The sequence below is a fragment of the Canis lupus genome, chromosome 1 (assembly GCF_011100685.1).
Source record: "Canis lupus familiaris isolate Mischka breed German Shepherd chromosome 1, alternate assembly UU_Cfam_GSD_1.0, whole genome shotgun sequence".
Lineage (NCBI taxonomy): Eukaryota > Metazoa > Chordata > Mammalia > Carnivora > Canidae > Canis > Canis lupus.
In genome coordinates, this window is record NC_049222.1 from 18,447,476 (window position 1) to 18,471,008 (window position 23,533).

At 45.6% G+C, this 23,533-nt stretch overlaps 1 protein-coding gene across 1 annotated transcript in view; it reads left to right on the forward strand.

Annotated features, from left to right (window-relative positions):
• Positions 1–3,712: 3,712 nt before the first annotated feature.
• Positions 3,713–23,533, forward strand: part of FECH (ferrochelatase) — a 35,991-nt gene continuing 16,170 nt past the window's right edge. The window contains exons 1-4 of the mRNA XM_038525927.1: positions 3,713–3,892; positions 10,070–10,196; positions 16,101–16,220; positions 17,584–17,732. Of these exons, the coding sequence (XP_038381855.1) occupies positions 3,847–3,892; positions 10,070–10,196; positions 16,101–16,220; positions 17,584–17,732 (442 nt within the window). The 5' untranslated portion in view covers positions 3,713–3,846. The remainder of the gene's footprint in view (positions 3,893–10,069; positions 10,197–16,100; positions 16,221–17,583; positions 17,733–23,533) is intronic.

Below are 23,533 nucleotides of genomic sequence, written 5' to 3' on the forward strand. Positions count from 1 at the left end.
TAGCTCACCATTTGTCTGCCTCACACAGCCACTGTTTCCCTTGTACTGCACAGCACTCCTCCTTGCCCTGTTGTTTCTCTGATTAGGAGACAGAATTGAGTAATCTAAATTTAGTGTGTGCAGCTCAGAGGTGCCAATCATGACAAATAATGAATTAGGTGATCCCCCTGCCCTTCCCCGAAGCATCGAGCTGAAACCAACAAGTTCATTTGCTTTAGGACCAAAGGCTGAACTCACAGTGTTGTCTGTGACAGGCGAGTGCTTTCTTCACTAATTAAGTCACCGGGCTTGGACAAACCCTCTCCGGCTGGTGGGGGTGCGGCTTATCGAGGTGGCCCAGAGACTCTGCCTTTGGCCTTCTGCTTGCTAATGGAAGTGGTCTATACCTTTGTTACAAACATGTAAGCCAGAAAATAGGCATTTATATATACACATATGCATATGCACACATATAAATCTCATATAATTTTATACATTTCTTTAGCCCTTTAAGGACTTTTCTGGTTTTCTTAGTAAACCCACATTTAGAATTCATAACTTCCAGGTGACATAGTCACTTAAGCGTCCACCTCTTGGCTTTGGCTCAGGTCCTGACCTCTGGGTTGTGAGATCAAGCCCCACATCAGGCTCCATGCTCAGCTTAGAGTCTGCTTGAGATTCTCTCTCCCTCTCTCTAAGCTCACCTCCCACTCTGCTCACATGCATGCACGTGCATGTGCTTTCTCTCTCTCTGTCTCTGAAATAAATACATAAATATTTATAATTCACCATTTCTGGGTTAAGAGCTGTGGGTTTTCTTTCTTTTTAAAGATTTTATTTATTTATGATTCAGAGAGAGAGATTGAGACACAGACAGAGGGAGAAGCAGGCTCCATGCAGGGACCCCGATGTGGGACTGGATCCCTGGACCCCAGGATCACGCCCTAGGCTGAAGGTGGGACTAAACCACTGAGCTACCTGGGCTGCCCAGAGCTGTGTTTTCTAGTTTTTAAAAGGACCTTCATAAAATACATTTTATCTGCTTTCATTTCATAAAAACATAAGCATTTACTTTTTGGAAAGCTATTATATTTGATGTTTGTAAGAAATAAGCCATAGATTAGAAATAATTTTTATGAGACACCTGGGTGGCTCAGCTGTTGAGCGTCTGCCTTTGGCTCAGGGCGTGATCCCCGGGTCCTGGGATCAAGTCCCACATCGGGCTCCCTGCATGGAGCCTGATTCTCCCTCTGCCTGTGTCTCTGCCTCTCTCTCTGTGTCTCTCATGAATAAATAAATAAAATCTGTAAAAAAAAAGGAAAAATAATTTTTATGATGTTCTGTTTTTTTTTTTTTACGATGTTCTGGAAAAATAATGAATTTGTTTCCATCTATGACCCATGAATATTTATTTATTTATTTATTTATTTATTTACATTTTAATTTTTGGACCTTGAGTCTTAATATGTGGATCAGGGGGTTTTATATATGAGATATTTTGAATGAGTTTTTTTCAAGTTAGTAAAAATGAAAATAAAAGATGTAAATACAGTATTTGAAACAGTGCTAATTAATTCTTTAAAATGTTCTTAAGTTGACATATTTAATAAAGCATGTGTTGCTAGTTCCTCTCTGGTCAGATACCTGTCCCAGCTGTTGATTATGTGAGATTTTGGCACCTTGGTGCATTGCCACTAATCATCAGCATTTCTCTAGGAGGGGCAAGAAGAACCCTGTTATCTCCATCTAGCAGAAAGGGCACAGCCCTGGGTATGGAAGGGTGACTTATCCAGAGCCTTCCAGAGTAGCTGAGAAGAGCCCATGCATATCAGATATCTAACACCCTCAGCCTTACCTAGATCTGTCTACACTTTGTCCAGCACAGCAGTTCAAAATGTGGAGGTGTTTTTTGTTTTTTGGTTTTTTCTTGTTTGTTTTTTTGTGCAGCTTGCTTAAAAGAAATGGATTTAAGCTTTGGGTAGAGAAGTAGATTATAAAGATCACCTCTAAAGGGAAAATTAAATGCATGTAATTTTCATCACGAGAGAAGAGAGTTAAAATATATAGGAAAGCAGTTGGTACTTGGAGCAAGTTTTACTGTTCATTTCTCAGGGAATGTCTCCTGCTTGGATCTGGAGATCATGTAGGTAATATGAAAGATAATCTATTTAATATGACATTTTACATTTAGCTTATAACCATAAGCTGGACCAACTTCAATAATAAACTAATTCAATCAGAAACATAAATTTTATGCTACAGATAAGTGATTTTTAACTCAATCTAGATTCCAATATTCCTCAAAGCTTGTCCCCTTCCTTCCATCAGGCCTTTGTCCAGATGTCAGTGAGATCTCTGACCCATCAGTTTCAAATGGCACTGGTGTCCGTCCCTTCTCCCATCTCCCTCATGTTGCTTCCTTCTTTCTAATGCTCATCATCATCCAAAATAATACATATTCTGATTATTTTGTCTACCCCCATGTAGGCCCCCTTGCCTGCTTTGTCCACTACTGTCTTTCCAGGGCACACAGTAGGTGGTCAATGGTTGCTCAATGGATGAATAATGCCTGAGACCTTCCTGTTCCAAGGTTGGTCTTGTACTCCAAGATGCACAGAGCAAGGGGCAGGGTGGGCAGGTGGAGGTGTGAGAATGCAGGGATGGCTAGAAATGAGGTGCCCATTGCCCTCCGGGATTGGGGCCAGAGGGCTACCTTGCAACGGGGCGCAGATATACCTGCAAAATTCACCACGCCATCCCTCCTAGAAACGCATTTGCCAGACAGTTTCCCTTAAGTTTCCTTCTTCTCATCTTAGCAATGTAATGTTTGCTTCCTGGTCCCACCTTGTCAAACTGTGCCATAGAGAGAGGTTTACAGAGCAATTGAAGAATATGAAAAAAAAAAAAGAAGAAGAAGAATGTGTCATTCGTGACTGCCTCCTATAAAACAGTTCCTTTTCCTATTCGGAAAGCCGAGCATATAAAACTGGGTCGGCACAGTTTTTTTTTTTAAAGATTTATTTATTTTATGAATGATAGACATAGAGAGAGGCAGAGACACAGGAGGAGGGAGAAGCAGGCTCCATGCCGGGAGCCCCACGTGGGACTCAATCCCGGGACTCCAGGATCACACCTTGTGCCAAAGGCAGGCGCTAAACCGCTGCGCCACCCAGGGATCCCCCTGGCACAGTTTGTAACGACGCAAAAGCAAACGGGAGAATTGAGGCAAAAGCATCCTCGTAAGCTCAGTAAGAGTGGGGAAAAAATGTCCGGCAAGTCCTTTGCGGAGTGGTGACTGCGGTGCCTGCCTTGGTTAGGTTGGGAGATGCAGCCGCGGCCTTGGTTCAGGGAGATCGGGGGCGGGGGGTGGGGGGCTCCGGTGCCGGGAACTGCAGGGAGCTGGGGCGCCGCAGTAGCGCGGTGCGCGGTGCGCGGGCCCCTCCCCCTCGGGGCGCGCTCCTGCGGGGCGTGTCTTTCTCTGGCCCCGCCCCCGAGGCCAAGGCCCCGCCCCCGAGGCAAGAGCTCCGCCCCCGAGGCCAAGGCCCCGCCCCCGAGGCCAAGGCCCCGCCCCCGAGGCCAAGGGCCCGCCCCCGAGCCTAGGGCTCCGTCCCCGAGGCCAAGGCCCCGCCCCCGCCCAGGCCCCGCCCCCGCCCAGGCCCCGCCCCCCGGCCCCCGGCTCCGCCCCCGCGGCCGGCGAATGAGCAGGCGCGCGGCGCGGGCTCCGGGGCGGCGACGCGAGGCCCGGCGGCGGCGGCGGCGGGTGGCGGTGGCAGCAGCTCGCGGCGTTGGCGGCCGACCCCGGTCGCGCGGCGGCGGGAGGAGCCCCGGGCCGAGGCCGCCCCGGGAGTGCTGTCAGGCGGCACCAACATGGCTGCGGGCCTGCGAGCTGCGGGCGCCTGGCTCCGCGAGCGGCGTAAGTGAGGCGGCGGCGGCCGCGCCCGCGGGGATCCCGGGACGAGGTGGCGCAGCGGGCAGCCCGTGCCCCCGCCGCTCCGCGGCCCCCCCCGCCCCCCGCGGTCCCCCCCGGCCCCCGCCCCGCCGCGGCCTGGGGCTTCCGGGAGCGCCTCCGCGCGGCGGGGCAGGGGCGGGAGAGGGGCCGCGCGGGTCCCGGGGCGCTCGGGCGCGGGGCGGCGGGGCGGCGGGGGCCTGGGCCGTGCCCGAGTTCCTCAGCGCCGCAGTCTTCCCGGCAGAGCCCGCGGGGGTCCGGCGCCGCCGGGAGCGTGGCTGGAGGGCGGGGTGTCCGCAGGGGTGTCCTCCGGGGTGTCCGCAGGGGTGTCAGCACCGCCGCCGAGGTCCGCAGCCCCGGCGCCCAGGCCCCGCCCACCTCGGGCCTCGGCCCTCACCTGCCGCCGCCCGGCGGAGTGCGCGGCTGTCTTAGGGATTCTCGAGAAGAAGGCAGACTCCCCGGCCACCGACAGGCTGGTTTGTTTCATTGATTGATGCACTGGATACCCAACAGGCCTGCTTGCTTGCTTTATTCAAAAGATCTTACTTATTTATTCATATAGACACAGAGAGGGGCAGAGACCCAGGCAGAGGGAGACGCAGGCTCCACGCAGGGAGCCCGACGCGGGACTCGACCCCGGGTCCCCAGCATCACACCCGGGGCTGAAGGCGGCGCCAAACCGCTGAGCCACCCGCGCTGCCCTCTTTTCTTTATCTGAGACAGACAGAGAGACAGAGAGAGAGAGAGAGAGAGAGAGAGCAGAGAAAGGGAGAAGCCGCCTCCCTGCTGGGCAAGGGAGCCCCCCGCCCTCCCCCACCCAGCGCGATCCCGCCCTGAGATCAGGACCTGAGCCACCCACCTGCCCCACCCAACCCGTGTCTGGTGCACATCTTGAGTGTAGGGTGTGTGCAGGATGAGCCCAGGAGAGTTTGCGGGAGAAATAACCTGGTTGGGGGCGGCCGGGGTGGCTCAGTTAGTTGAGCGTCTGCCCTGGCTGGGGTCGTTATCCCAGGGCTCTGGGGTCGAGCCCCCCATTGGGGGGAATCTGCTTCTCCCTCTGCCTCTGCCTGCCGCTCCCCCTGCTTATGCTCTCTCTCTCTCTCTGTCAAATAAATAATTGAAATCTTAAAAAAAAAAAAAAAAAAGAAAAAAGAAATACCTGGTTGGGACACTAGCTCTGCAGCATTTTTAACTGTGATCCCTTGAACAGGGCACTCACCTGCTTTGAGCTTTGGTAAAGGTAAAAGGAGAAAGGTTAATACTTCACAGGCTTGCCATGAAGGTTAGCTGGATACAGGTAAAGCACAGTGCCTGTCATCCAGGAGAAATATTGAGACCCTCTAAGTGTTTATTTTTATTATGTGGAAGGCTGGGGCATACCTAGATGCTTAATTAATGCATCTGAATGGTGACGGGACACAGATTTGGCTTTTTTTTTTTTTTTTTTTAAGATTTTATGTATTCATGAGAGACCCAGAGAGAGGGGCAGAGACACAAGCAGAGGGAGAAGCAGGCTCCATGCAGGGAGCCCGATGTAGGACTCGATCCCAGGACCCTGGGATCACAACATAACCCAAAGGCAGATGCTCTACCACTGAGCCACCCAGGCATCCCTTGACTTATTTTTCCAAGAAGTTCCCTAATTCATTATTCTGGCACCTACTGAGAGAATCCACTTTGAATTTCCATGTCTTATTGCAGGTGCCTATGGTTTTATTGTATTTATTATTATTATATTTATTACCAAGGTGCCTTTGTGAGGAAAATAATAAGGACCCAGTTTATTTTTTTAATTTTTTTTAAAGATTTATTTTTATTTTTTATTTTTTTTAAGTTTATTTATTTATTTATTCACAAGAGACAGAGAGAGAGGCAGAGACACAGGCAGAGGGAGAAGCAGGCTCCATGCAGGAAGCCTGATGTGGGACTCGATCCCAGGACTCCGGGATCACACCCTGAGCCAAAGGCAGATGCTCAACCACTGAGCCACCCAGGCGTCCCAGGACCCAGTTTATATCGCGGGTCAGATTACTAAGGGTTTTGGAAGCGAGAGGCATTATCTTCTAAGAAGACAAAGTGCCGTGCCAATAATGGGGCTGAAAGATGAATTGAATTAGTGTTTTCTTTCTTTGGCCTTTTCTTTCTGTGGCAAAGTCTGACAGGTTCTATATTTGAGGTCATAGAACAATTTGAGAAACTTTAAAAGATTTGTTGTCCAGGTTATAAATAAGTAAGCGGAAGGATTCAGAAACCATAGCAAAAGTGGATCTGAAGTCCAGTTGAATTATGGACTCTGATTTTAAGATGTGGTTATAATACTCTAATCATCTTGTTGGGAAGAAGGAATTAACATCTGGGTTAAGAAAAATTGAGTAGTAGTTTGGAAATGAATTCTGAGAGTAAAAGTGCAAAGTTTTACACTATATTTTTAGCATATTACAGAATCAATAAGAAGCTCCTTGGGGTGGGCCCCATACTATGTATGCTACATATTTTATTAAATTAGAAAATTGGTAGATCAATGAATTGTTTTTTCTTTTTGCCTTTTCAAATCTTCTACACTAAGCATATATCTCTTTCATAATTAGAAAAAATTTTCTGGAATAATAAAGAAGAGTATCCGTGTTTTATTTTTTTATTTATATTTTTTTGTATCCGTGTTTTAAATTAAGGACAATAGAACATCTTCGTGCCATGCCAGGAAATAATTATTTTTTTCAAACCTCCTCTCTACAAGCGTTTACTAATAGTCACACTGTAGGATGTTATTTCTGTTAATTTTGAAAATGGTAAGTATTTTTATAAGTAACTTTTGAAATAAGCCTCAGCTCTTATGTGATAGAAAAGGGCTCTATTATGTATTTAAGTACTAGTGTGCCTTGCCTTATACCCTCCCTGCCCCACTTCTAAGCATCCAAAATATTAAATAATTTGGTTTTGGAGAAACAGTTGTTACCCATGCACTTAAGTTACAGATATACTTTTGAATGCTTTACCTTTTGAGTTTGTCCAGGAGTTACAAAGTTCTGCTTTCTTTACATTCTCTTCTGCATTCTCCTCATTTTACCGCCTTTGTGGTTTGTAGGCCTTCCAAAGGTAGGCTAGAAGTTCATTTCATAGGTAGGACTAGAGTACCTGGTCTTGGGTCATAAGTGGGCAAGTCCCTGCTATTGAGTATTCTTACGTCTTGTTTAACTACATGCAGTGTGCCAGGCATTGTTCTTGGGGCTGGACATAGATTTAAACATTTTTCCTAATCTTTATGACAGCCCTTAGGGTTGGCCTTGTCACCATTTTACAGATGAGAAAAGTGAGGCTTGGAGTAGTTCTTTGAGTTGCCCATGTATAGCCTGTTTGGTTGTATCCAGGATCTCCACTTGATCTGTCTGGCTCTGGAAAAAGTACACTCTATGCCACACAGTGCTGTGTGTGCCTTTGGATTTCCTCTCTCTCTCTCTTTTTTTTAAAGGTTTTATTTATTTATTCATAAGAGACACACAGAGACACACAGGCAGAGGGAGAAGCAGGCTCCCTGCAGGGAGCCCAATGTGGGACTCAATCCTGGGACTTCGGGATCACACCCTGAGCTGAAGGCAGATGCCCAACCGCTGAGCCACCCAGGCGTCCCTCTTTTTTTTTTTTTTTTCCTTCTTTAAAGATTTTATTTATTTATTTGAGAGAGAGAGACAGCATGAGCTGGGGGAGGGGCAGAGGGAGAAGCAGACTCCAGCTGAGTGAGAAGCCCAGGATCCTGACATCAACACCTGAGCCAAAGTCAGATGCTTAATCAACTGAGCCACCCAAAGGCCCCTGCCTTTGGATTTCTCTTAAGCTGTGAGCAGAGTATATTCAAGAGTCTCAGTTGGCCCTCTGAATAAGTACTTTAAACTCCTTTAGCTACATGTGTACTAATCGTTTGGTCAGAAACTACTCTTTGTTTCTCTGGGAACTTCAGATCATTAGGGGAGAGGAGTGGTATAGAGAAGTTCTTGAGAGGTGGTTGTGTGAGCCCTAAGTCCTGAGCACAGAGGACCCATTATTAGCAGCGTTACCCTGAGAATCTGTCCAACCACAGAGGATTTTGTAAGTGTAGGGCATGGCAATAGTTCAGCAACTTGAAAAGTTACCAGCTCCCAGATTGGACTAGGGAATACTAAAGTACTAGTTGACGACTCTAGTCAACTCACCCCGATTCCCTTTTACCACTTCCTTTTTGAGAATCACAGGAGGAAATCTTATTACGAGCAGTCAAATCATGTAATGCCCGAATTCTATTCCGATGCCCCATGGAGTCCAGTGTAATCTCATTCATATAAGGCATTGCAGACATTTGGGCATGATTGAGAACCTGGTTAAATCCCATGCAGTTCAGAATTGAACTTGTCTAAAATAAGGGGATATGAGTTGGTTTGAGACTTCATTTGAGCGGAATTGAACTTCCTTATGTCAATCTTTGCACTTCCACTTTGAGCTAATAAGGACTATTCAGCACAAGTTCACGTAATTGGCTCTGTTGGGAATGTGCACAATATGGATAGTTGGAAATCTAAGGGGCCTGGAGATACCATTCTCCTATATCATGTAGACAGAGTAGGTGAAAAAGAATCGGACCAGGTGTAGTCCCTGTGCTCTAGACACTTACAAATGAAACCACTGCCAGCACTAATCCTATGTGGCAGGTGCTGTGCAGAGTGCATCACTGGTCTTATCTGTTGTGATCATCACATGGATCCTGATAGTGAGGTGTCATCATTTTACTGGGAAACTAAAGCTCAGAGTATAGCCTGGCCCCAGTCACATTACTAGAAAGTGGCAGAGCTGGATGCAGTCAGATCTGCTGATCCACAGCCCTCGTTCCTCCCCAGGACTCCTCTGACTCATATGTGGAAGGGGTCTGACCTCGAGCTGGTTTCAAAGCAGCTGGTTTGAGAACGGGGAAGGGAGGGCATGTGTACCTTGTGGGGCCCAGCGGGCACCACTGTCCCGCATTGCCATCTTGAATACCTGCATAGGTTCAGTTTAATTTCGCTGAATGTGGTTTAAGGATGACTATTCTTCATGCTGCAGCTAAGGATGGCCACGGACTCCCCAGTTCAGGAGGGTTCTCCAGGCCCACACCTAACTCGGAGGGGCCAGGACAAGATGCACATGGAGAGCCACGTACCATATGTGGGGATAACAAGCTGACGACCTGTGAGATGTGTTTTATTCTCCACTACTGGCAACTAGACCTTCCTCACCACCTGGCAGGGTGCACTTCAGGGTTCTTACGGAAACGTCACGGCCTGGGGAGGGTTGCCCCTGGCTTGTAGGCTTCCCTGCTTCTCTTTCCACTGCCGGCTCCACCCTGTGTAGTGAAGGGTCTTGCACGTACACCAGAGTGGACGCTCCAGTCTGTGTGTTTAGGCTCTGTTCTTATCCCTGCAAACAGCTTCCCCTCTGGTCAAGGATTGCTAGTGCTGATGGCACAGTCAGACCTCAGGAGGCTAGATCTAGGAGGGAGGCCTATGCAGACCCTGGCAGTGGGTATGGGGCTCTGGGGACAGGCAGTTCTGGCGTTCTGGGTCCTGGGAGACCGGTCAGGAATGTGGGTCGTGGACTCCGGGGTCTGTGAATCCTTGGCTGCATACTCCATGGGGGGAGCTGCAGCAGGAGGAGGGCCAAATGGGCCCTCTAAAGTAGAGCTCTCACCCCTCGTCAGGGTCCAAGGGCAGTGCTGGGGTTCTCAGGACAGGTGCTTTTTGGGAGAAGGCTTATACACAGATGAGGTGTATGCAACTGCCAGTCCCAAGTCAGTGGCTCTCAGCCTGTCCTGCAGGCTTGTCGCCTTTCATATGAGCAGCATGCTGCTGCCAGTAACTTCCAGAAAGGTGCAGTGATTCCCATGAGGGATCTTGTCGAAATCTGCCAAGGCCAAGTGAGGTGTGTTTCTAAAAAGGCTGGTGCGGGTCCTGAGAAACCACCCTAGGGGGTGCCCCCCCCAAGTCTTAAGTGCTTTTACCCACATGCAGAGAAATGCTGGGAAAATCACCTGTGCTACAGCATCTCTTTAAATTTGAAATCCAGGACCGATACCCTGAGGACCTCTTCCAAAGAAATTACTTCCCAGCTAGATTTCATGCTGCTACTTTAATTTTGTCACAGTGATGCATGGCGGCTCAAGGGCCCACCAGCCATGGAGGTGCCAGTCGATTGGAGCCACGGCGGTGGCTGCCACAGAAACAGCCCAACGTGCCAGAAGCCTGAAACCTCAAGTTCAACCGGGGAAGAGGTATGAATCTAATTTTAGGTACTAATAAGAACTTCATTGTTGATGCAAACACAATGAGAGAGTGGATACAAGCTGCCTTAGGAGGAAAGCTGCCCAGGAATGCCAGTAGATAAGGAATGGGGTGTTATATTCTTGGCTTTCTTTCAATAGCTAGAAGACTACAGATTTCACACACACACACACACACACACACACACACTCATACACTCCTAAGATTTTAAATTTTTTTTGGAAGTTTATACAGATTTAAACATTTTAAAAAAAAAACCTTTTTTTTTTTTTTTTTTTTCTGGCTTTATTGAGGTGTGATTGACAAATGAAAATCCCACAAGGCTTTTGTTAAAGGACGCATAGCTCAGAACAGTCTGCAGATCATGTAGCAATTTAGTTCTGGAATATGTCATGGAACACAAATTGTACGTTTGCTGGAAATGTACTTAAGAACCTAACATAATTACACCTATGAAATGTATGTCCTGTATAGGATAAAGAATAACTAATCTGTCAAGAATTTATGTAGTAAACTCCACCCATTGTTTTTCACTGTTAACACAGTGAACGTAATTAGAAATGACGTAATATGATTTGTGATTTGTTAAAGAAATGAAAACCTGCTTCATACTTTGCCCCTGCTGTTTGCTGGTGGATGTCAGCAGGCATGGCGTTGTTGTTGGGTGTCCCCTTCCATAACAGGAGCCTCGGCGCTCCTTAAGTCTTCCTTGGTTCAGAAGCAACACAAGATTCTAAAAGGCGGTCATTTAGATGAGTACACAGCAGTAGCACTCTTCAGCACTAGCAGAGCGGAAGAAGAAAGGTAGCTGTGAACTCTTAACTCCTTGGCCTTTCTTCTAGACCAGAAGTTCCATGGAAGCGATACAGCTATGAAAATAAATAGTCTTATTTCGTGTTTATTATTTTTTATTGTGTGATCCTGGGGACGTTGATTGAATACTGGGTAAACCGAGGTTTTGGATGGGATAGAGCCTTAGGGGTGGGGCCACAGATCATCTCTTTTCAACTCTCTGGCCTCCTAAATGATCGAATCTGGTGAGGAAAACAGAAAGCACAGTTGCTGTTTCTGTCCTGCTGACATGGACACCATTTCCCCCATACCTCCTTGGCGCCTTTTGTCTCACTTCAGCCATGATACAAAGTACAAAGTACTTTAAGTACTTAGGGTTTAGCGTGAATATTTGGTATAACCTGAAGAACTTGATGCAGTGTGGCATCCTGGGAGAAACATTATTTCATTACTGTTTTATGCCAGTAGCAGCAGCCTTATAAATAGCCTTAATATTAAAATCATTAAAATTAAATTAAATAAAAATCTAAAAAATACATAAATTCCATTAAGTAACTTTACATCACATTTACCCAAAAGAAATGAGTTCATTTTAGGAACTATAGACAGGCAAAAAAAAATAAAATAAAATAAAAAAAAATCACTGATTGAGAATTTTACCACCTAGTATTTTTGTCTCTATAACTAATGATATTTATTCAGTGTATGTTTACCAAAATGTGACAATCCTGCACATACTGTTTTTATAATTTCTTTTTAAATTCAATAAATATCCACCATGTAAATATAGATGTTCACCATTACTTTAATAGCTTAAGAGTATTTAATTTCTTACTTTTTGTTTTTTAAAGATTGTATTTATTTGAGACAGATTGCAGAAAGGGTTGGGGAGAAACGGAGAAGCAGACTCCCCACTGAGCAGGGAGCCCGACATGGGGCTCGATCCCAGGACCCTGAGATCATGACTTGAGCTGAAGACAGATGCTTAACCAACTGGGCCACCCAGGCGCCTCTTAAGAGTATTTTATTGGATCATAATTTATCCATTCCCACGTTACACGGCACTTATTTCTGGTGTTGAAATAATAGAAATGATGAATGTTTCTGTGTATCATTCTGGTCCCAGACGTTATGAAGGCCTGTGCTGCTTAGTGCTCAGATGAGAGTGGACGAGACGGTGCACTAACCCTCCACTAGACCAGGGGTCAGCAGGCTTGTCTGCAAAGGGCTCCATAGTGGGCCATTCAATCTCTTTGCTGCCATTTAACTCTGCTGTTATAATGTGAGAGTGGCCCATAGAGAATCTGTGAAATAATGGGTGGAGCTGCCAATAAAACTTTATTTACCAAAACAGGGTGATTTGACTCACCGGCTGTAGTTTGCCAAACCTTGTCTAGAAGCAGCACAGATCCTCAGGCTGATTACATCTTGGAGGTTTCACGAAGAGGTAGATTTTGTTTCTTTATCTTTATGTATCTTTATGCTGACTCTATACAGTGTAACAGAATGAAGCTGTTTGTTTATTAATTGATGATCTTAAGTTTATGAATAATTAGTAGTTAAAAGGAAAAGGCTCATATTTGGAGAGTCCCAGAATATAAAAATGGCAAAATGTTGAAACCATTTCAAGTGAGAAATTTTAAATATGTTATGCTATTTACACTTTTACATTCAAACAAAGGGAAATTGACGTTCAGAGCTTGGTCTCAGGTGGGCTCTGTCTGGAGAGGAGGAGAGACAAGAGACTGGCTAAAGCTTTACACTTCACATTCTCGAATAGAGGGTGTCAGACTCGGACAGCTAATGCGCCATTCATCATGCACAACACAGTTTTGAATTAAGTGCATGTGTATTTAGGTATTTTCAAATTGTGTGCATCTCTTTCATGTGTAAGATCAGCATGGTTTACAAAACATGGGTTTGCAGGGCAGAGTAACATCCAATTTAAAGCCACTCTTGTTTGGAGCTCAGGTGTCATAGACGAAAAACAGTTCTAAATCTCGTTTGCACATTGATACCCTCTGTGGCTTAGGTAAGTCTCTTAGCTTGGGGTTTCTTAACCAGTAATCTATTAACTGGCAGCAGTCCATGGAAAAATGCGCTTAATTTATTGTGAGTCACAGATTTTGAGGGTGAGAGACAAGATCCCAGAACACTGGTGGTCTAAGTAGAAAGATTAAGGGAGTATTACAATTTTGCAATATAATGAATCTGGAATTTTCAGGTATCAAGAAAAGAAAACTGAATATCAGCTTATAAATTCATTGCTAGGACTTTTAGTCAGAGGAAGTGGAAAAGTTGTAGGACAAGGACATATAGTTGCTTGGTTTAGTAAAAGGGAGATTAAACCCCCATCCGTGGTTCTCAGTAGAGGGAGGGGGGTAGCTTCCCCTCAGATCCCCCAGATGTATTTGGCAATGTCCGGAGACATTTTTGGTTGTCACAACTCAGGGTGAGTTGTGTGCTATTGCCATCTAGCAAGTAGAGGCCAGGATGCTACTGCAACCCTGCAATGCACCACACAGCCCTCCACAGCAAAGGATCAGCCAGCCCCAAATGTCAGTAGTGCCGAGGGAGAGAAATGCCGGTCCAAGACAATGATGTGAAAAGGGAACTTGGTTCATCCTTATAATGGGGTCTGCGTTGGAAGCCCTCACTTCACCGGGATGCAACATTCCCTTTACTCCAGGAATTGGTTTTTATTTTGAGAGTTAGGCTGAGAATTCAGATTTCTTCCTCATTCACCTGTACTGTATTTGCTCAAGGAAACAGTTTTCAAGGCTGTATAAATTTGACACACTCTGCTGCCTCACATTACACCAAATGTTGTTAGCGTTTGTTTAAAAATTGCAATTAAAATGTCATTGTGATCGCATTGGCTTTAGATTAGGAATGGTCTTCCAAACAAGAGCCATCTGGGCAGGATCGGCTCAGTCACTGCAGCAGTTAGAGGTGGTCTTGATGTAAGACGGTTAGAAAGTGGGGCCTTAGGAATCCCTGGGTGGCGCAGCGGTTTGGCGCCTGCCTTTGGCCCAGGGCGCGATCCTGGAGACCCGGGATCGAGTCCCACATCGGGCTCCCGGTGCATGGAGCCTGCTTCTCCCTCTGCCTGTGTCTCTGCCTCTCTCTCTCTCTGTGACTATCATAAATAAATAAATAAATAAATAAATAAATAAATAAATAAGAAAGTGGGGCCTCTCGGTATTTGTAATGATGGTGTTTTATTTTTTTGTATTTGAGAATCTACTTGAGAGAGAGAGCATAAGTTGAGGGGGAAGGGCAGAGGGAGAGGGAGAAGCAGGCTTCCCAGCTGAGCAGGGAGCCCCAATGTGGGACTCGATCCCAGGACCCTGGGATCATGACCTGAACCGAAGGCAGACACTTAACTGGCTGAGCCACCCAGGCGCCCCAATAATGGTGTTTTAAATTGACCTCAGGCTGATTATTCTTCAGCTGCTTCATCAAGAATGAATAAAGAGTACATCCATCCATAGATACAGTGGAATATTATTCAGCCATAAAAGGAAAGTAGTACTGATTCATGCTATCACATGGATGAACCTTGAAAATTTTATGCTAAGTGAAAGAAGCCAGACACAAAGGGTCACGTATGTGATTCTATTTCTACGAATAGCAGATCCATAGACCCAGAAAGCAGATTAGTGGTTGCCAGGAGTGAGCAGAAGGGAGGAAGGGGAATGGCTCTAGTGTGTGAGAATGTTCTTTCAGGGCAATGAAGATGCTTAGGAACTAGATAGTTGTCATGGTCACATAATTTTGTGCATATGTTAGGAACCACTGAATTGTTTAAAGTAGATTTTATGGTATGTAAATTATATCTAAATTCTTACAAATACAAAAAAAAAAGCATGAATGGAAGAAACACTCCTTGTCCTTTAGTGTGTGCCCCCCCCCCCCCCACCCGCCCCGCCACAGACATTTTCACTGCCGTCACAGGGCTGGTGTTCATGGGAGCACACAGGCCTCCAGTTTTCCAGGGTCTCATCTCTGGCTGTGACCTCATCGTTCCAGGCCTCCAGTCTTGAGCTTCTGGTAGGCAAGGAAGCATGAGGGAGGCTCTTGGCCCCACTCTGGCTCCACCTTGCACCTGGAAGGTGTTGAGGAATGGAAGACTCATCTTGGCCTGGCTCTCCTTAGCCTGCAGGCTCCAGAGTCACTCTGGATGTTAGAGGTTTATGGTTTGCACAGTCCTTTTGTTTATTTAACTTCCCCAAAACTGCTTGGTTTTTTTTTTTTTTTTTTTTTCTCTTCTTCTTGCTGGTTCAGTGCTTGATTCTTCAGCCTGGGACCTATCTGAATAAGTTAGAGCAATTTCTTGCAGGAGTCCCCTAAGCAGTGGCTCTACATGGAGGATGGAGAGGTGAGTGCCAAGTGAGAAGTGTACTTTATTGTACCAGGAGACACTGAAGAAGTAGTAAAGGCAGGCTCTGGAGAAGGAAGGAGAGTAGCAAGAAATAATTTGTCAGTAAAAATTTAATTTAATAATTAACTAAAGAGAAGGGAGCAAATGAAAGAATTAGACGTGGGCTGGTATTATACTCTGGAAGTTTAAACTTTGGGAAACCCACGGCTTCTTGGTGTGTGATAGAAAGTATATGTTCTGGATCATGCTAAATAACTAAGCACACTATTTAATTCTCAAAACAACCTTTTGAGATAGTTGGTGGACTCAGTTTTATAGATGAGGAAACCAAAGTTTGGAAACACCGAGTAATTTGTGTATTCATAAGGCATTGACATGAACAGTTGCTCCAGCCTCTGGACAATTATAGATTTACACCTTGGCTCTCAGTCCCTAAAGAAGGGGATCTTTGTTCAGGCCTGATGATTTAACGGAGCCCAGAGAAGACCAGCGTCACCGATGGTGCCAGGGGACTGAGGTCAGAGTCAGAGCTGGGACTGTACAGAATCAGAAGCCTGATACTTTCCCAGATAGGTAGCCCTGTGATGCCAGCAAGCAGCTGTGTAGGTTTGTACCTTTGCTTTGAACAGATTGGATGTGAGTTTGCTAGCTGAACCAAGATTGTAACCTGGAGGAGAAAGAAAGTTACAAATCAACCATTGCTTTTTATTTTCTGTAGGAAGCCGAAAACGGGAATATTAATGCTAAACATGGGAGGCCCTGAAACCGTGGGAGATGTTCACGACTTCCTTCTGAGGCTCTTCTTGGACCGAGACCTCATGACACTTCCTATTCAGGAGTAAGACACGTATAAACACCTGCACTTATTCCTAACTTGTGCCTTGCATCTTGCCTGAACCTCAGTCCTTTGGTTTCAATAACTAAATGGTTTTAATGCATATCTGATACTGGTTAGAGCAGCATTATTATTTTCCATTAGGTATAAGAAGGATGTGATAATGAAAGAATTGTGAGGGAGAGAGAAAGCAAGTTGGGGGGTTTCTTTTTCTTTTTTTTTGGGGGGGGGGGGTAGGGTTCTCTTTGAGCCCTTTCCTTCCCAGAGCTCTGGGAAGGCAAATTGCAGTTGCCTTGACACAGCTGTAGTCCCTTTAAAGATTGTTACACATATATTTGTACTTGGCACTCAGCAGCTGATTAATAGGGAAACATTGGTTACGATTCATTTGTACTGTAAATATGGACTGTGGCTCTTTCCTTTTATCCCTCCCTCCCTCCTTCCTTCTCTTCTAAAATAGGTTCTTGTAATGAAAAATTTATACATGCTTATGATAAAAAGTGCAGATAGCAGAAAAAATGTTCTGTAAAAATCAAGTGTCCCACTTTTTGGGCTCCAACACTTGCCTGGGAGGTTACAGATGTAACCAGAAACAGAGAGATCTGTAATTGTACACATGTATTTCTGGTTACATTCAGAAATAGTTTCATGCATGTGCAGGCATATATGTATCTTTATAGAGATGTAGGTATATATGCACATATGTATATACCTCCTTCCTTTTCAACACAAATGTGAATATGTACATTATTTAACACTTTGTTGTTGTTTTCTTTTTAAACTTAACAATGTATCTTGGAGATTGTTCCATAGCAGATAAGATAGATCTGGTTTTTTTTTTTTTTTTCCATGACTATATAGAATTGCATTGTCTGGTCAAACCTTAATTTATTTAATCAGTGGCTCACTGGTAGACATATAGATTGTTTACATGTTATAATGAACACTCATGTGGTTTGTGTACATCTCTGCTCACATATGCAAATATATCTGTGATTAATAAGCATTTTCTTAAAGTAAGAGGGATATATGCTTGCTAATTTCTTCTATATCCTAGTTCCTATAGGTGTAGGATCAGGAAGTGTTACAGGAGTGACTAGCACACCTCTAGGATCTGTGCATGGGTGTTTAGTGTCCTGAATCTTCAGGGTGTGTTGCTAGAATAACATGGGGGGCAGCAGTGGCTTTAGTTTTCTCTCTCTAATTGAGGCCAAAACAGTTAACTGTTGTCACTCAAAGCTACTGTTTTTAAAGGCTTGATCTTGGTAGGATTTTCTTACAATTTTGCTCATCTTTTCTATTGAGTAGTTTCTGAGGTTGCTAAAGTGGAATAAAATCCACTTAACCTACCTGTTAAATGATTTAGCAAGCTGGCACCAATCATCGCCAAACGCCGAACCCCCAAAATTCAGGAGCAGTACCGCAGGATTGGAGGCGGGTCTCCCATCAAGATGTGGACCTCCAAGCAAGGAGAAGGCATGGTGAAGCTGCTGGATGAGTTGTCCCCACACACAGGTACAGTGCTTCTTAATCAGCATCTCTCTTGGCTTGTTCTTTCAAGGGAGATAGAAAGTCTCAACACAGATGCAGTTCTGAGTACCCGCCGCCCTTGATCTGTGGGGGTTCCTATATGATGCATGGTCCCTTAACTCTGTTCTTGATGCATTATCCTTTGTCCTTGGCCATGTGGTCTGTTACTTCCTTATGTTACAGATGAAAGAGCTAGAGATTTGGAACATTAGTTTCAAGAGGAAGCTTGAGGTGTGTGTTAAACTGAGCTAAATTATAAAGAAGAGGCCACATACCATGAATAAAAGATGCAGATCACATTGTCCCAGAAAGAAATCTTTGGGAAATGGATTGGGGATGCTGTTAGTGCCTTTTCTTTCTGTGTGGAAAGCTAATTAGAGAACACAGCAGAATTAGCTAGCTGTCCCGGCAACCATTGGGTGGTGAACAACTTTCAGCAACTGTTCTCCGCGGTCAGCAATACTGGCTAGTGTGCAGTCGTAAAGAGGATTGTGTGCAGCTGGTAACCGTCCTCTGAGAACCTCTAATGCAGAATAATAATGTGGATTATATGCAGAATAATGTGCAGAATTGAGCACTAACTACACGAATGAATTGTAAGTGCTGTATTTAACTGTGTTCAAGACACGTTCAAGATTGCAGGACACACCCTTATTCTTACATGTGCTAAACAAGAAACTCCGCCAGGTAATTTTAAGACGGTAGACGTGGACCAATATGAGAAATGTTAAACCCAGAAATATGCACGTGAGGCACATGAAATACATTCATTGCAGATGCATTTTGGGGCTTCAGAGTCAGGAGAGGAGTGTGACACAGCGGGCACCCAGGGCAGTAGCCCCTGCAGGCGGGACCAAAAGCATTTCACTCCTTTCTGAGAAAATACCGTTGAGTGTCACCTCAAGCTGTTCTCAGAAGCTACCATTTCCTGTCTCATACAGGCACAAAGGCTCTGGCTCAGCTCATCTCACTTGGAAAATTGTTCAGTCATGCTTCTGAATATTGGGTTAGCTTCCTGCCTTTGCCTGTGGCTCAAGGCCTTTTTTTTTTTAATTTTTATTTATTTATGATAGTCACACAGAGAGAGAGAGAGAGAGGCAGAGACACAGGGAGAGGGAGAAGCAGGCTCCATGCACCGGGAGCCCGACGTGGGATTTGATCCCGGGTCTCCAGGATCGCACCCTGGGCCAAAGGCAGGCGCTAAACCGCTGCGCCACCCAGGGATCCCTGAAGGACATTTCTTACACAGTTCAGGCCTTCGTACCACAATATATCTTGAAAATGTTAGGGGGGGAAACTTGGCCGTGCCCTACTCACACCTGCTTGAGAGAGGACAAACCGTCTAGTCATTCACAGTTTATCATGATAAAAGGTTTAGTGTGAATCAGATCTCCAGTTGCTGTCTTTGATGAAAAAGGGAGGTGGCAAGATGCCATTTTTTTTCTGTTGACATTGGTAGTACAATACCCATCACCATCAATGATCCCAGCAGAGGGCCACCTGGGTGGCTGATTTGGTGAAATGTCTGCCTTGGGCTCAGGTCATGATCCCAGGGTCCTGGGATTGGGCTCCCTGCCCAGCGGGGAGTCTGCTTCTCCCCACTGCTCGTGCTCTCTCTTGCTGTCTCTCTCTCAAATAAATAAATAAAATCTTTAAAAAAAAAAAAAAAAAAAAAAGAAAAAGGATCCCAGCAGAGGTTAGACTTTGAAAAAAGAATACAGATGGAGGGCATCCTTCCTACCTCCCCTCTCTCCATGGTGAGGCTGCTGGGTTGTCTCATCAGACGGGCCAGCTATGGCCTCAGCCTCCTGGGTTGGCCTGGAGAGTCCCATGGAATGAACTAGATTTAAATCCCTTACTATCAACCATCTGATTATTTTAATCTGTGGCCATCTAATACAAAGGAAGTTACATCATCTAGATTCCCTGCTTTGAGGACCAACGAATAGTAATATCCATTAAATGTTTTCATAGTCCAAATTGGAAGTGATTTTTAAAAAATCAGTTAATAAGCATTCTATTTTATAGAGACTTATGAAAAAACAAAGTCTATTATTCTTCACTATAACTTTGGGCATAAGTTTAGGGTATCCCCAAAGCACCATCAGCTCAGTGGTTTGCCTGTCTAGTCACTAAATCATTACTATTGATTATTGAGAAGTAGTCTCAATTTAAACAAAATATCAACTTTCCTCCTTTCTCACTCCATTCACTGGCCCATTTGATCCCTCACATACCTACTCTTTCATGCATTAATTCCCACTTCCGTCCAGCCAACCACCAGGTATTTATAAGCACTGACCACAGGTCAGGTACAGTATAGTGACGAGGGCTAAGTAGTGAATAAGTCACACCCTTACCTTCATGGATTGGAGTTTCCTGAAGGCAGGCAGTAAATAGTCTTAGGGGCTACGTTTAGTTTCTCTGCATCTGGGAAGCTTGTCCTGGGCCTGGTCTTGGGAGGGCTTTGGTACTGATGACCTATCACTGTCCTCTGTGGCCACACTTGGGACCCTCTGAGCAGGCAAGTTGAATAATTGCTACCCTGCTTGGTTGATGGCCACCTGCGGTGTGACACCCCAACCCTACAGGGCGGGAGGGTGAGTGGCCTCCAGACCTGCTCTGGTGGGTATGGCATGGGTGCTTGATAAAGGCCAAGACTGTCCACTCATTCATTCCTCAGTGGTGCATTGAGTGGCCTGCACTGTTCGATACTGCTTTTCAAAGTCAAAAGACGTGGTTTCTACTTACGAGAAGCTTCCAGTCCAGTGGGACCTGCTTTTGCAGCCTAGTCTGCTTGTGGGGCAGAAAGGAAATCTTTTAAGACTTACCGGAGAGATGCTATACAAAACGAGTATGAGGACCAGTGATCACACAGAATGCCGATGGAGGAAAAATAAAATAGCCTCAAGGTTTGGAAAGTGCTTTGGGGGAGCTTTGTGCTGCAAACCAAGATTATCAGGTGTGGCTCTGTGGCTCTGCTAGGGGCTCGTCCCATTACCTAGAAAAAGATTCCTTGTCCTGCTAGTTAACGCTTCACAGAATGGGCCTGAAACCCAGACATGAAGATCCAGGTGCCACACCCTCTTCGTGTGGCTTTTTCTTCCTGCTTTCTCAGTCCCTCCCTCCATTCTTTTCTTTCTCCTTCTTCCCTTCTCATACTTTCACCCCAAACCATAAAGTGTACTTTTAGACCATTTGTCTATTTCTTTTGGGAAAAAGTTCTCTTTAGGCATTAGAGTATGATGATTACAAACAGAAATGTTCCAAACTCTCATTTTTTAGGGACGTAGTTGTTGCTTAGTAGCTCGTATAGAAATTTCAGCTTGCACTGGCTTTGTGTAGAATCGACTATTAACTCGTCTGGTCAGTTTTACGAGGGAATATACCTTGGAATTGGTTTCATATGGCCACACCCCATTACAGGAATTGAGGGAATACAGAAGGAAATGGATGAGTCATTTCATGAAAGTCTCAATCTAAAATGCATTTAAAAAATGATTGTTTAATTATGTCGACGGACAGCTTTTCACGAAGCTGTAAGTGCGTGCCACTCCATCGAGTAACTCAGTTGTTCTTTACAGGAGGCAGAGTGGGGAGGACCTGGGCTCTGTTCAGATGGAGCTGGTCTCCCCAGTCCTGATTGTAGGACTTCAGGCAGATGAGTTACTACACTAAGCCTCATCTTGAAAATGGGGGTGATAACAGCACCCCACTTCTAGGATCATTGTGAATAATACAGAAGATAATCACAAAAAGCATCAGCCTGGTGCATGGTGCATGATAAAAATTCAGTAAATGTGAGAGTTTATTATTACTCACCGTTGGCCTAGGGCTCACGATGTGATGCACCTCAAAAAGCATTATGCTATATACTTCACACCTTTCCCTCAGAGTCATGTACAAATCAGACATTTGAGCTGTCGTACAAGCTAAATGAATGAGCTAGCAACTCATGAAGTTTCTCTGCTCAAAAATCCAACTCTGAGTTCCTTTTTTTCTTCTTTTCCTGGTTGCCACCGAAGACTCTTGGCTGGGCTGCGGGGGCTCCAAGGGTAGACTAGGCGAGGCTGCGACTTGTGTGTTTTGCGGTCCTCCCGGCAGAGGTGCTGCCTGCCGGCTGTGGTATGGGTTAACATCAGCAGGCTCCTGCTGGTGACAGCCACCTGCGGTGTGACACCCCAACCCTACAGGGAGGGTGAGCGGCCTCCAGGGAAACATTTGTTCTTTCTTCAGGCGAGGCCCGATTGGAGACCGAGCACGTTGCCATTCTCCTGCAGTCTGTTTATGCGGGCCACCTTTAATCGAACAGTTTACCAAGTCTTATCTGTTCCTTCCAGAGTGTTTTACCCTCCCTCACTTCAAAGTGAGGTCACCACCCAGCCTTTATCTGCGGGGGCAGCCACTCTACCTCTCTTGTCTGCAGTGTTTGAGGAACTCCCAGGCCCCAGGCATTTAGGCTGCAGCTTTTCAAAGGTGAAAAGAAAATGCCAGAAGCTGGTTAGCCTGCAGCTTTGGAGGACCTTCCCATAGCAATCTAGTGGAAGAATTGTCTCAGAATAGATTAGAAGAGAAATTCCTCTTCAGCCTGGGTCCCCTGGAGCTCCTGAGGCAGGGACTTGGTAGTATGACAATTGACAGTTTTCAGATGACCCTCAAAATCTTCAGTCGGTTTGGAGTTTGCTTACTGCATCATGCCCTTTGGTCCACTTTAACTGCAGTTCATCATTTTACGCAGAAGAACGTAAAATTGATGGTCGAGGAGGAACAGAGTGCTGAAAATGACTCCCTGCGTGCCCCTTCCTTACTCTTTTCGGGGTCCCCAACCAGAGAGTATCAGAGCAGCCCATCCTTCCCACACACACACGCTCCTCTGTCCTTGCCCTGGTCCGCACCCGTCCTTGGGAATATGTGCACTGACTGCCCATCCCCTATGTCCCGTCCCTGAGGAACGTTCCATACAGATGTACAACCGGTAAACACGTCACCTTTTCCTTCCCTTTCACCGAATGTTTCTCATGGCTGTCTTGTGTCTGTACTTAGTGGCAGCCCCTGCTAAGGCCCCGGCAGCTGCATCATCTTGGTTCTGCTCTGACTTATCATTGATGTAGCGGGTTCTCAACGTCATCCCTGAGTGGGAGTCAGGCTTCTCCTACGAAATGACAGGAAACTTTCAGTTTTATGATTTTAGAAATGCTTAAGAAGTTGTGTTGTGGTGCATGCTTTTAAGATCCAGGACAAACAGGTGAAGGACAAAGGAGGGATAGGAGAAGAGGTGTGTAGGGAACACACGGGGAGGGAAGACAAGGGCATACACCAACTTGGGCTGTTACTTCCGATCTGAATTGGTGCTTCCAATTCAATTCAAGCGTGCTTGCTTGCTTTCTCTCTTTCCTTTTTATAAAAATTTTATTTATTTATTCATGAGAGACTCACAGAGAGAGGCAGAGACACAGGAAGAGGGAGAAGCAGGGAGCCTGATGTGGGACTCGATCCACACCTTGGATCACGCCCTGAGCCAAAGGCAGATAGATGCACAACCACTGAGCCACCCAGGTGTCCTTCAAGCTTATTGGGTTTCTTTCATCTATTAAATGAGGAGAATCATTTCAGTTGATGGTTATTGATGGATGGTTGTTGAGTATCCCAGAGCTTATGCTGGTGACTTGGGGTCTGAGGGAACAGGAGGGAACCCCGGTAGTTGGGGGGCCAGGAGGGGGCATGGGCTGAGGAGTGGTGAGACCCATGTGACACTTCAGCTTGACTGTCTGCTAGGTGTGACTTTG